The sequence below is a fragment of the Pleurodeles waltl genome, chromosome 6 (genome assembly GCF_031143425.1).
Source record: "Pleurodeles waltl isolate 20211129_DDA chromosome 6, aPleWal1.hap1.20221129, whole genome shotgun sequence".
Classification (NCBI taxonomy): domain Eukaryota; kingdom Metazoa; phylum Chordata; class Amphibia; order Caudata; family Salamandridae; genus Pleurodeles; species Pleurodeles waltl.
Window position 1 is genome coordinate 1,018,697,702 of NC_090445.1, and position 14,544 is coordinate 1,018,712,245.

At 41.3% G+C, this 14,544-nt stretch overlaps 1 protein-coding gene across 2 annotated transcripts in view; it reads right to left on the reverse strand.

Moving 5' to 3' along the window:
• Positions 1–14,544, reverse strand: part of CEP104 (centrosomal protein 104) — a 503,971-nt gene that overhangs the window by 227,952 nt on the left and 261,475 nt on the right. For both annotated transcript variants that reach the window (XM_069239963.1, XM_069239962.1), the window contains exon 8: positions 5,691–5,846. In XM_069239963.1, coding sequence (XP_069096064.1) covers positions 5,691–5,846 — 156 coding nt within the window. The remainder of the gene's footprint in view (positions 1–5,690; positions 5,847–14,544) is intronic.

The window sequence follows — 14,544 nt, forward strand, 5'->3', positions numbered from 1 at the left end:
TGGTCTCAAGTTCCTAATAATTTGTTTTGTGAATCCCTCACAGATATGCCGTTTGTCTTGGAGTGCGATGTTTGTAATGCTGCTTTGAGCTTTAATAACTAGTTAGTGAAATCACCTAATGCCATTGAAAGATTTCACACTCTCCGGCAATGGCCCTCCTCTTCTTGGTACTCAGAAAAGTTATTCATAGAGAAGCTATATTCCAAGCTGTGGGAGCATAGGCGGAGGTCCACTTATCATCCGGAGGATAAGAATGGGTATAGCTCGGCTATCAAACACTATAACAAACTTATCTAAGTGGCACACCAATCCTATTCTAACCAAACAAACTGTGGTGGCCAGCAATTCACAGCATGCAGTCTTTAATGTTGGTATAATCTTCTCGTAGCCCACAACATGCTTGCAGGGTGTACATCCTTCGCAAGAACTCTGATAACCTTGTGATCTTGTTACATGATGAAAGTGCAAGATTTTTTTACAAACATTCGAGAACCTCACATCTTTAGGTCGCTTTATTGTGCTAGGAGACTGACTCTCAAGCTCCTTATGGAGCAGCTCTATCAGCTTTTAGATCAGCACTAGAATATGACATTATGGCCACCCTGACGATTATTAAGTCAGGCTTACAGATGGATCACTGTACCCCTCAGTTTTCAGCCTTGCCACTGATGTGTTGGTTCCTAAGCCATCTGTTCTGTGTAGCTTCTCTAGTGAGTCAGCAATAGACGTAGAAATTTGGAAGCATGCTAGCTCTTCCTCTTTTAAAGAAACCTTCTTCAGATCTGGTGGTCATGTCAAACTATGACTATCTTACTGCCTTTAACAGCAAAACTCTTGGAGAAAGCTATCAATAGACAGCTGCACAGTTATCTAGGATCTGTTTCTTCTGGGGGCATCTCAATCAGGTTTCTATGCTAAGCGTAGCCTGGAAAAGGCATAAGTAGTTGGCTGTGTGATTATAACACAAGTGAGTGACACACATATTGCTACCATCTCCAAGGATGTCACCGCAGCCCAAGCCAACCTTCATGCATTATGGATGGTGCATGCATGGTGGCCACCTGGATGCACTCCAACTGCCATCAGCTGAATACAGATACAACTAAAGTTATTTTGTTGAGCACACAAACACATCTTTGGACTAAGGATTAGTGGAACAGTGGCCAGCTGAATTTGGAGCTGCTCCAACACCATCACTCAGATCAGGAATTTGGGTGTGACTCTAGATAGGCACCAGTCTATGTCTAAATAAGGGAGCAAAGTGGCATCAACTTGTTTTCTCATCCTAAAAATAATGTGTGAAGTCTTTTGGGTTCTACAGCTGGAAGGTAAAAAATTGGTCACACATGCCCTAACTGCTGCAAGGCAAGATTATGGGACTGCTCTATACCTAGGCATCTCAGAGAATTTGATGAAAGAACTAGAGAGACATAGTTCTGCCGTTAGGATATTTTCAATCTTCTTAAGAAAACATAATTATTAAACCACAAGAGGCTTTCTTAAGGCCCTTTGCCTTGTACATTGGACATTAAATGGCCCGAGCCCAGGGTACTTGCGTGGATCAATCATACTGTACCTTTGGAGGTGGAATCTATGCTTGGCAAATGCTTTCTTGTTGGCCACTTCCTTGATTTCTCGTTCCGTCCAGGTAGTTAAGATTTTTCCCACCCCCAAAGGAGTAGAACTAACTGCCCATCTCCGTCAAACAGGAAATGTTCATTCTTTAAAAAAGCCACAGTTTTACCAATTGTGTTTTTTATACTGTTCAACATGTTAGTTTAACATTTTAGAGTTGGGCACTTTTCTGGGTAGAAGATCACTTTACAAATACTGTGTAATAATTTTTAAGACCAAGTGCTCCAAACTATCTTTGTCATGTTGCATCTTTGCTTTGTAATTTCAGGCTGGTCTCTTGTACTTCTTTTGTCTAACTCGTGTATTTCATAAAAAGGCTTGTCAGGGTATGTTTGTTGCTTTGACAATTATCTCTTTGTGAACCTTACTGACCGCACTCTAAAAGGGCTCAGCCCCAACAATATTTGTAACTTTCTCTTAGATGCACATATAACCTGGTCCAGAAAAGGCCTTTGGAGGGTGAAACTGGGTGTAGGGATTTTAATAATATAACACTTTTGAAGAGAAACGTTGTTCCGGGGGCACTAAGTATTCAATGGTTCATTCAATACAAATAGTTGACAGAAGGTGGTAGAGCCCAGGTGTGCCAAAGTAAGAGACTTAAGGGGGGACCAGCATAGTATTGGTTTTTATTAATTTAGCAAAATTGAGTTCTCAACTAACAATATTTTCTGTTATATTCTAGCACACAGTGAGATGTTTAAATGGATGGCTGTTGGAAGAAGGTCACTGCTTTTAACGGGGGAGACTCAGCACTAAGAAACAGCAGTTTCAGAACTGGTGGAATGAACTGTATGGTGTAAAACTTGAAAAGAAAGCATGGGAATGAGTTTGTTTGCTAGTTTTATACTGGCACAATGCAGGTTTGTGTAAAGGACATACATTACAATGAAGATTCCTAGCAGTAATGTCTGATACAGAGTTGTGCCGTCTTTTGTAGCCTGTGGTGGTAACTTCCCTTCACATGGTAAAACCGTGCTTGGATCTTCTGCTTTTGAGGGTGAAAACAATTTGGTTTCTCAACTGCAAATCTTAGAACTTGTTTGCTAGTTGGATGTTCACTCAGAAGAGAAGAAAACTGTAAAATTTAAACATTTAGGACTATACTTGTGAAGATGCCAAACGCAGAGCTCTGGAAATGTCTGCATACTCAAGAGTTTCCTTTACAGTAGAGGCAATTACTGGGATGACTTTCAGCAGAACACAGTCATATAGCACGCACACTACACAACAAGAGGATGTAATAATGATAACAATGAATTCATGCAGCCGGTCAATTAGCAATCAGTTGATCATCCTCACCTCCACAACTCTGGGAAAATACAAGACAGGATGTAAAATATCGGCTGTATAATTACATTTTAATGAAGAATAACAGATTTTTGTTGTAGTGCAAACAATCTGTAGAACCTAAAGATGGTTATCTCAACAGTTGGCAATGTATATTTGTTGGTGACAATATACACTGTTGCAAACGGGGTCCACCTAGGTTATTTTGCTTTGGATCACCTGTATTTTTAACCTTACTCTTTGTGAGCTTTACTATGCGAGACTCGCATATGGTAACTTCACAGTAATTGAACTGAGCGTGTTACCGCCAGTGTCCGCCTTTTAAGATAAGGCTGACGCAGCTAGGGTAAGGGGCATTGGGCTGGTTACACATGTGCACACATGGGGAGAGCTGCAATTGTGACAGTATTGTTGTCCGCAGCCAAGTAACTGCGCCCAGGTAGCCTCTCCCTAAAGGGATTCTGCAAGAATAAGGGGCTGATTGAGGTAAGTCTTATAATATCAATAGGCATTCATAGGTAGGTCACTATGGATTACCGGAAAACCTGAAGTGCTTTCACTTTCACAGTAAAACATGCAGTTTGATTCTGCAGCTCAATCAGATTCCAAGCCTTTGTCCCACCTGCTGGGCCACGTTAATTACTCTGCTTCTCATTAAGATGGAACAATGGCCTCCCCACATAAAGAGAGCAATTATCAGCGATTGACTCTTTACCTGAGAAGGAAGGGATATGAAGGAAAATCAGTTTCTGATATGTAACTGTCAGAATGCACATGGGCTGCGTCAGACCAGGCCCACTGAACATAGGCTGAAGCCCAGACGTCTGAAGACAACAACAGGAGCGGCTCCCCTTTGAAGTTTTGGTGTGATGTGATATGGCTATGACGCCAGCTAGGGGTGGAGTTGAGAACCTCAGAGTAGCTCTTTACAGGGAAAACTTGACAGCACCATTTTGGATTGTTGCCGAATGCTGTGCAGGAGGGTTGGGACAAGGTGAAAGGGGTGATGGGACATCCTAGGATTGGCCAGCAGTGTCTGGCACCTAGAACTTTCCACCCACCCTGTACCTGGAAGGAGAAGATAGCAGAGTAATTGACAACTGGAAGGAGAATCCACTTGATGCCCTACTGTCTAAAACTGACCCCCAGGACTAGAAGGATCTCTCCAGTTTCAGTGGCACCCGCACTATGGCTTCAGAGTGTGGACAAGACGGTGATAAAGTCACTGGTAGCTGAGGGGCTGTGCAGGATGCCCCCATCAGGAGGACAGGAACATAAGGAGCTAAAAGTGAAGATTAGCACAGGGAGCCAGTAAATCCAGTTCCACCACAAAGAATGCCCTTTAGAGGACAGGATGCCTGTAAAAATGCTTCTGGTGGTTAAGGATATCAGGAGTACAAATGTACCAAAGAGATAGGAAATCAGCCCAAGGAGCCAGATGTATGCTCTGTTGAAGATGAAGACTACTGACCTCTTTCAAAAGACTGAGAAACTGAGTGAGTGGGACTTAGCCACAATGTTCAAAAGTGTCCCCTGGTGAGGGCCAAGCCCTCGGGGGACAAAACAACACTTCATAGAGTTAATTATTTACTTGCCCAGTGAGGGGGCATGCATGGGGCCCTATCCCCAGAATCACTTTCAGCCTGGGGTTCCCATCCCCTGGGCCTAGCTTAAGTATTACTGTCCCTGGGACCTCATTCCCGGGAAAAAGAAGGCCCACCCTTTGGGAACCCTTCATGCTGCTCCCAGGGGACCTCAGGAGGGGTTCTCATCCATTTTAAAGCATTCTCAGAGTTGGAATGTTGGTTTTGTGCTCTGGAGCGCAGGACCCAGGTGGTTGGTCCTATAGACCGTCTAATGAATGTTAAAGAAAGTCTGGCACGCTAATGTGGGCGTTTTAAAATATAACTGCTTCATTGCTAATTTGGATGGTGAACGCTGCAATGCTTAGGTAACTAATGATGGATACCAAGTATGATTATGTTTCCATCGGTTTTCATGGTGCTATACAGCTAAAATATATCATGTGGTAATTATTTCTAATGTGGTGATCCCTGGTAAAAGTCAACAGACTTGTCTTTTATACTGATGTCATGCCGAATGACAAAGCCAATAGGCTTCCATCCCATGATGTAGTGACCCTTTGGCGGAGCCAATGGGCTTGCCTTATTTATTGATGTGGTGGGCCCTTGACAAAAACAATAGACCTGCCTGATCTAAAAGGACGGCCCTTATACTGTGATGTTGCATCTGGTATAGGTGAGAGTAGTATTTTGACTATGGGGTTCACAATCAATTTGGGGTGAAATGTGATTTAAGGGTGTCACCAAAAGGTATTTCAATCTGCCTGATGTGTATATTTATAATTAATATGTGGTACTTAGTGGTGTGTGTATAATCAGAAAAATCACTGACTGAACAATAATTTATTTAGAGTTATTGTTCAGTGCCGGCGAATGGAAAATACTGTCCACACCACTTCCCCTGAGAAGGCCTGTGACTGTTCTGCTTCCCTACCCTGAGAGAGTTAAGTGCTACATGGGGATTCTTGGTTTCCAGTAAGATGACAATTATGGACCTTTTACTTGTACATGACTCACATCCTGCACGGATAATAACTCAATTGTTAACCCATCGATTGCACCGTTATCTCATGCAGTGGCCTGTAATATGTTCACGATCAATGAAAAATATGAAAACGTTACAACCAATATGTTGCCCTCAGATCTTATGCAGTAACTTTAAAGATCCCCTTCAATACCTACCTGGCCCATTTCCAGAAGATCATGCAGTTCCAGCTGTTGGTAGACTTTCTGGCGGTATTCTTCCATTTGCATTTTTTTCTTCTTTGCTAGGTCATAGTCTTCCTTTTCCACGGCACAGCGCTTCTCAACTTCGTACCTTCCAAGACGTTCCCCAACCTGAAATAAAAGAAATGATGCCACACACATCAGCCAATATCCTTTACCCGCATTTCTAAAAGGAGGAAAAAATATGAAGTTAATCATGGTTTGACATTATTGGCATCCTCATTACATTCGTAAGTATTGCATAGGTCAAATTTTTATTTTTAAATAGAAAGGCCTTTTAAAAAAAAATGCAATTTAAAAAAAATCAATCAAACCGAAGCCTATCTTGAGGTAGCATTTCCTATTTTTTTTAATTACTCCAATGAAAATAAGCTTATTGAAAAAGAGATGTTTCAATACAAGAAAAGTAAATAATCTGTACTTGGGGACCAGAAGCCCCTCACAGGAGACTATTGTATACATTTTATGTAGACACAAGTGGAGAGCAAGGACTATAAGTAAGCAATGTTTCCCTCCTATATAAAGGGAAATGCATAAACACTCAATAGAATGTACTTTTAGAAAACAAGAGATGGGGGAGGAAACAGCTTACTGACGGGCAATCTCAACCTCAGGAGGTAGTACCTTTTGCCAGGCCCAGCATTATGTATGTTTAAAGAGACAGACTGAGGTTTGAGACAGAGATTTTATACTTAGGTATATCTGTGCACTAAATACTTTATTAAGTTGTTGAGTTATGTTACTTGAATAGCAGCAGTAGACCGTTAAAGCAATATAAAATTACCAACAGGTGTTTGGTGCCAATTTAATGATTCTTCATCAGAGCAAGCAAAGAAGGTAATTAATATAAACTCTACTTGATTTCCTAATTGGCAAATTGGCAACCTTTTTGTTTAGATGTGTCAGTAAATTTACTGAAAACTGCTTAGGGCCAGTTCATAAAACCTCAGATACAGATACTGTTTTTGTTATGTTGAGTTCTAGTTAACGCCAAATTACATTTGCTCATAGGCATCAAAGCATTTACTGGATGGGTGTGCAAGTTTACGTATTGACCCAGGAAATACCTTGATGCCCTGGGAAACTTGATTCCTTTACTGTAACCCGGTCTACTCTGGCTCCCCCTGGTGGTAGAGCAACTAACTTGTGACCAAGCAGGAGCATATGTCAAGATGGGCTGACATCAAGCCCTGGTGGACTTTATGCCCCTTAGGACAGGAAAAAAGGAGACAACCCCTTCAATCAAGTGGTTGGGGTTGTAGTCCAATGCCAGGTTGGGCAGGTCTCACATCACATTCTGTTGGTCACTCTTTTCCCATGGTGGGCTTGCTGACCTCTAGCCACCTCCTCCATCCCTCAACCCAACCTCCACCATCTTGACACTGGGCTCCACCCCTGGGCACTAGCCAGTATTTGGGCCCCTGGGGATGCAGAATGGGGATTTACTCAACCCTCTGCCAGCATCTTTGTCAAAAATACCCCAAAAGAAGTCCTAATTTCCTCTCACTTCTAATGGAGAATGGAAGGAGTGTTAAAGATGTATGTAGCCTGGCAACCCTACCGATGGTGGGCTTTTTGGGAATCTAGAGACCCAAAGGAATTCAATATGGTGTGGCTTGCATGATTTTTTAAAAACACTTTATTTAGATTTTTGACAACCATACAGTATATACTGGCGAGTTACACACAACTTTGCACATAATGGACATACTGAAAACAGTATAAATTACATTGCCACTTATTGCACAGTTGAGGTTGCTGTGTAGCTTAACAGCGGATAATTCGGCAGTGATATTCATCTACTATGACCCAGCTCCTCTGGACCCCACTGCTCGGAAAAGGGGGCATCAGGTGTACTATCAACTATGTCTATCCATGGGTCTGAGCACGCCCCTCAACTTACTTAAAGCTCATGCCCATGGTCAGGTCATCAGCACACTAGGCGCACTATGGATAGGGTGACCAGACGTCCCGGATTTCCTCGGACAGTCCCGCTTTTTAGAGGACAGTCCCGGTGCTTCTCTTAATTTTGAATAAATGTCCAGTTTTTTGGGACAAAGGTCAGATCATCTAGGGAAGCAAAAGTGAAAGACCCCTACAAAGTATGAAACAATTAAAGTAATGTATCTGTTACTGTCAGGCAACACAGTTCCCTGTATGCTCTTAGCAGAGAGACAGAGTTGGGAGCAGAGAGAGGTGGGTGGGGCGGGTTGGGGGTGCAGGGTGGGAGGTCAAGCAATAGCTCATTTTATTTATGTAGTCTTGTAAATGTGTGTATGTGTGTGTGTGTGTGTGTGTGTGTGTGTGTATATATTTATTTATATATATATATATATATATATATATATATACACGTTTATATGCGTGTGTGTGTGTGTGTGTGTGTATAAACACACATGTATAGGCACACATTCAAAAAGCTACGCAAAAAAACGGGACAGGCCAGATATAACAAGCATTTTCAATGCAACAGGTCTCGCTTTTGTTCGAGTTAGAGCTATTAGCGCTGTAAAGCAAAAAAAAAACGCAGCACAATAGCGCTATGTAAATGCAGCGCGATCGCGCTGCGTGTAAAATAAACAGATAAAGTTGTCCGGACTCCAGGCTGAAAACATAGAGCCTTGTATGTTTTTGGTACCTTATCGGTGCTGTGTAGGTGGGCTAAACACCGGAAAAGGCATGACGTAGCATGCCTTTCACAAATGAAAGCAAGAGGATTTTAAAAGGCAAGCCCACTAACCAATGTAAGTGACTGACGTGGCATGGGTGTGGTTTAAAGCCCAAAGAGAAATTACAGAATGGACGGAGCACTTTGTGCTCACCCATAAAAACGAGAGTAAAGTTTTTAGTCTTTCTTTTATGTCTGATGTGTCATGGTTTTTGCTCCTCAAAATCTGGTCACCCTAACTATGGATGCCTCAGACTTCTAACCACTACACCTCCCTCCTCGACCAGTCATCGCACCGCACCATCTTCCGCATTCTCTTCTCCAGCATTTATCGTTTGGGTCAGGTGTGTTTGGTACAGTCTCCAAACATCTTTCGGCTGGCTCTGAATTGGCATGAGGTCATGGTATGCTTCGGGGTGGGCATTACAATAATGCACATCAACATGCCAATCCTGTATCATAGGGAGCATCCCCCTTCACACAACGCATTACTATTTTACTCTTCGGCACCAGCCTCAATGCCACCAAACATCTAACAGGCTTCAGATGTTTGTCGTAGCCCAGTGGTGCTAAAATGGGAGTTGGCTCGATATGTTCCTCCGTCACCTCTCACAGTACTGCTAATGCTGCATCCCAACAGCGCTACCAGGACAGAAGTACGCCACAAATATGAAGCCTGCTTCCTCCTCACCACATGTAGTGCATCTCAAGTCGTTTTGCCGGAAGTAGAAACAGGCGAATAGGTGTATAATACGTTCTGTTTACATAGTTCTCTGTTGATGTTGACTGTTGCAGGGATATTTTCTTGACAACTGAGCAGAAACAAGTCCATTACCGGTCACTAATAATTACCACAGCTCTTCTTCTCATTCCAACAGAGCCTTGGTGATTCCAAGCTGCCTTGCGTCTTGCGAGGTAGCCTACAATTTTGTGACAAGGTGCTGAGACGGTACCGTGGACAACAGATAAGTCAGAGCTGGCAGCTCAAGAGGCTCCTTTGACCCCTCTCTTAACAGGTCATACAATGTGTGGCGCACCCTGAAGTATTGAAACTTAGCCAGCATATTGTGGAAATAACTCTGCACACGCACATGGACCCCAGCTATGGAATACTCCATCTTGGAAGACGTCATGCATACGCCGTAGCTGCAAACCTTGTAACACACTCGCTGCCCACTTCTCTTGATCAGAGGAAACCACATGCATCAACCCAGTGGCAATATTGACTAATAGAGAAGAGGGCCCGTTCCAAAGCTCGGAGAGGCGCTTAAAAGAATATGCTGTAGACTAGTACTGGATATCAAAGACTACAATGCCCCAAGGGAAAACAAGAATTATTTACATATAATCTAAAACAGCATAGCTGAACATTTAAAGAAGAAAAAAATCATTTTATTCAATAACATATCAACATTAAAATCATAGCTCTATACATTTTCCATAGGAACAACCCATCAAAAATGAAAAAACAGGAAAGACAAACCAAACTGATGAAAAAGTGCTCGTGATGAACAGTAAAGAAAAAGAATAATCAATATCCCAATTATCCAAAGACTAAATAGAAAAAAACAGCCGGTTGGTTCTACTTTCGCTGCATTGAATCAATATCAAATCATTAAAGAATCAGAATCTCTTTCTTGAGTCCTTCCTTAATACCCTATGCAGAAACCAATCCAGACTGAGATATGTATACGTCGACGTTTCGACCCCTCTATATCCTGGGCCAAATCACTGCTCCATAATGGGCCTTCTTCAGGACTAACTGATGGGAGTCCCTAAAACAATACCAAAAAACTCAATCAAAAAACAAATCATTTGACATTATCACCTATGCCGGCCCTTGATCTAAGAAAATACTTACCCTATTGTACCTTCTGACACTTTTACTTGTTAGGTATTCTTACTTTTCAAACAATAGAATCTAAAAAATCAAATAAAAGAAATCAAACATACATACACTTACCCTATCTATCCAACTTATATTCTTAAATACAAAAGGATACTTACCTCCAATCAAAAAAACGACCTATTTGTATTTTATTCTCAATATTTCCCATAGATGCCATCTCAAACATTCATCCAATTCAATCTAAAAAAATAGCAATGTACAACATTATCACAACAAAACCACTAAACATACCCTAATCATCTCATACTATATACTTCCAACGAACCTGATACCCTATCATTACACAGTCAACTAATAACTAAACACATTGCAAAAATATTAAAAACTATTACAACCTTATAAATCACCACATGTGCCATTCTTATATTCCTTATACCTATAAAAAAACGGCCCATAAGTCAATCATTCACAAAAATATTCAAATCAGTAAAACCAAACAATCTACCGGGAGATAGCCTCCATGGAATCAAGAGGAAACATAGTTCACCTCAGGTTAAATAGCTAAAGTTTTACATTAAACTGCCCACTTCTTTCTTACATTCATATACACTAATCTGTTACTGTTTATTACAGCCCTCAAACGAACCGCATAACGTAAACCAAGTAAAAGTCAGGGAAACCAAAAACAACGTTTGAGCCCGAACACGAGAAACGCATACCTCCGGAGGAGTTTCTATCCCTTTTTCCAAGCGCGTCTCCTGATCTCTTCATGACAAACCACAGCGTCTCGAAAGACGCGTTTATAAAGTCTCCCGGAGCACGTGCCTAACGTAACGTCTCCAGGCATCTCAGGAATGTTCCAGCCTTCCTTTACCACATTGGTCAACCGGCCCCAATCCGTAGCCCTTGATATCACTGCCATTAATCAATAATATCACTTAAAAGACATAAAACGGCCATTCTATATCCGTTCAGTAAAGAAGCTCGTCTATTTTGTAATCCACCAAAAACACATCCGAGCAACATCTCTTCAACGGGCCCGTTGGATTGGAGGTTGTGATGACATAGTAGATAAGCCGGTCTGCCGCTGTTAGCTTTTAAAGTGTACACGCGATATGCTTTTGAAGAGATTTTGCTCGGATGTGTTTTTGGTGGATTATAAAATAGACGAGGGTCTTTAGAGGGGTTGAAACGTTGACGTATACATATCTCAGTCTGGATTGGTTTCTGCGTAGGGTATTAAGGAAGGATTCAAGAAAGAGATTCTGATTCTTTTCATGATTTGATATTGATTCAATGCAGTGAAAGTAGAACCAACCGGCTGTTTTTTTCTATTTAGTCTTTGGATAATTGGGATATTGATTATTCTTTTTCTTTACTGTTCGTCACAAGCACTTTTTCCATCACTTTGGTTTGTCTTTCCTGTTTTTTTCATTTTTGATGGGTTGTTCCTATGGAAAATGTATAGAGCTATGATTTTAATGTTGATATGTTAATGAATAAAATTATTTTTTTCTTCTTTAAGTGTTCACCTATGCTGTTTTAGATTATATGTAAATAATTCTTGTTTTCCCTTGGGGCATTGTAGTCTTTGATGTCTAGTCTCTACCCAGCCCTTTTGGGGTATATGGGTTACCCTCTGTGGTTTGTATTGTAGTGCCTTTTAGGCTTATCGAACATCTTAGGTGGAAGTGAAACCAGGGCAGCCCCGTCCTTTTCTATCCATAAATGGGGAAGATCACACAGGCCATGTGTAGTCAGTTGTGAGCAAACATACATTGCGTCACACTGTATTAAGATTTCACATCCGAGGTGTCAAGCCATTCCTTATCATAAAGGAGAGACCTATACAGCTTACACAAGGGTGTTTGCCAGCCAAGCCCAGACACACCAGCAATGTCTGCAAGTTGCGAAAAACCGCCTTCGGAAGCAGAATGGGAATGTTTGTGAATAGGAACATGAAACGCAGCAGTACCACCTTCTTCGTTATGACAATGCATCCACAGAGTGATAGTAGAAGCCTGATCCATCTATTAATTGCCTCTGTAAGCCGCTGGCTTAATTGTCTAATGACACAACTAATGGGTCATTGTGGACCCGTAAACCCAAGAAACACAAAGAATCTGTAGTCAACTGCAATGGATATTCCAGCTGCATCGGCGCAGTCACCACCGTAAGGGAGAGTATTAGAGATTTGTCCCAATTATTACGTGTGCCAGAATGCCCACGGAACAGCACCACCTCACGGAGGACAGGAGACAGATTGTGTTCAGGATTCCATAAATACAGGAGGGCATCATCCACATATGTGGATACATTCAGGTCATATTGGGGAAAGAGGATTCCCTGATTTGCATGATATTCACGTAGTGCACACACCAGCGGTTCAGCTCCCAGAGCGTATAACGAGGACAACAAAGGGCAGTCTTGTCTTGTCCCCTTGTGAGGTCAATGGCATCAGTAATGACGGCATTCACCCTAATCCTCTCTATCGGCTTTGTCTGTAGTACCCGTATAAGGCGAAGGAAGACCTCACTGTAGTGAAGTAATCCAAACTTCGTTGTGGGTGTCAAGAATGAGTTTATTAATATAACAAACTCACGGCACAGAAGGCTAGACTTGTCCGGTCAGCAGCTCCAAGCAAACTGCCTTCCATGACATCCCCAACCTTCCAGAAAGCTACTATGTCATGGAATGAAACCAGTTTAAAGAAACACAGATACATCTACTAACGTACTACAACATACTACACATCTTCCCTTTTTTTTTAAATAAAGTGAAATAAACCCTACTAGCTTGGTTACACACTGCATAAAAATCTAATGACAACAATTATTTAAAAAAAAAAAAAAAATTGTAAGTACAAAAAAAAAAAACTAAAAAACACACTAGGTCAGATCATAACATGACAATTTTGAAGGCAACACAATTGGTCTCTGGAAATATGAATGTCTGATGCAGCCTCCATAGTAGTAGGAACACTTCCTATTGATTCCTTTTGTGAACTACCACAATCATTACTCAAAACACCCTTATTCTTCCCATCTGACAAGGAAATATTGACATCCGTGCTCAACACAGAATCATCCTCATCTAAAATCTTTGAATAAGTATCTAAATTAAGCTTTGCTGACTGAGTGGCAATTGGTATAACTCTGTTTTTGTTCCACCACCCCTTACCCGAAAGTAACACAGCACTCTTCCCAACTTTCAAGACTTTGTTAGGATTAACAAATTTTGATTCTCCCTTCAAAACCCTCATACGTTTTTTTAAATAACACCCATCCGCCTTCTTGGAAATCACGTTCCTTCACATGCTTAGTCTTGTCAAAGTATAATTTTTGTGTCAACTGCTTATATCCAACTCTTTTATTGATAAATTCTCTAGATACAAATTCACCTTCCTGCCCCTTACACAACCAATTAGGAACAAATTCTACATTTGGCTTGCGAGCTCTGAGTAACAAAAAAAAGGTGAGACATTAGTAGTCGTGTGTGGTGTGGTATGATAAGCCCACACTTTCTCTCTCAAATAACTTACAACATCCATACCTGAAGATAATGCAGTCTGAATTCCTTCCTTCAAAAAACGATTTGTCCTCTCCACAAGTCCATTAGCCGCAGGACTATATAGAGCTACTTGAAAATGTTTAATGCCATGTAAGCAGATAAATTGTTGCATGTCTTTAGAAATGAAATGTGAATCGTTGTCAGTGACCAGTTCTTTTGGCGCACCTTCCACACAAAAAACTCTTTTTAGAAAACAAATCTCATTTCTAGAATGTGTTTAATCTACAAAATCAAAATAAATCAATTTTGTGAAATAATCGATTAGAACCAACAGATACTGACTTCCACAAGGCAAAAATTGAAAAGGTCCTGAGAAATCCATAGCAACTTTGTGCCAAGGACCCACAGGTAGTTCAACAGGTGTCAGTGGACTTTCCCTAGTCACCCAACGTTTATCTGACACCATACATTGGGGACAAAGATCGACAGAAGTTCTAACTTCTGAATCCATCTTAGGCCGCCAATAAAACTGTCTCAACCTCTTTCAAGTGTCTGAAACGCCTACATGACCAGAATGTGCAATTTCCATGATCTTGGACCTAATACTTCTTGGAGGAACAAATAGTCCTCCTCTCAAACAAATATTCCCTTCACAAGTTAATTCAGATGCCACCTACTGAAAATTCTGCAACTCACCATCTACTCCCCCTGGCCACCCTTCTCTTATATATTTCAAAACTTTTCCTAATACAATATCACCCTCCATGGCTTTCTCCCAATCA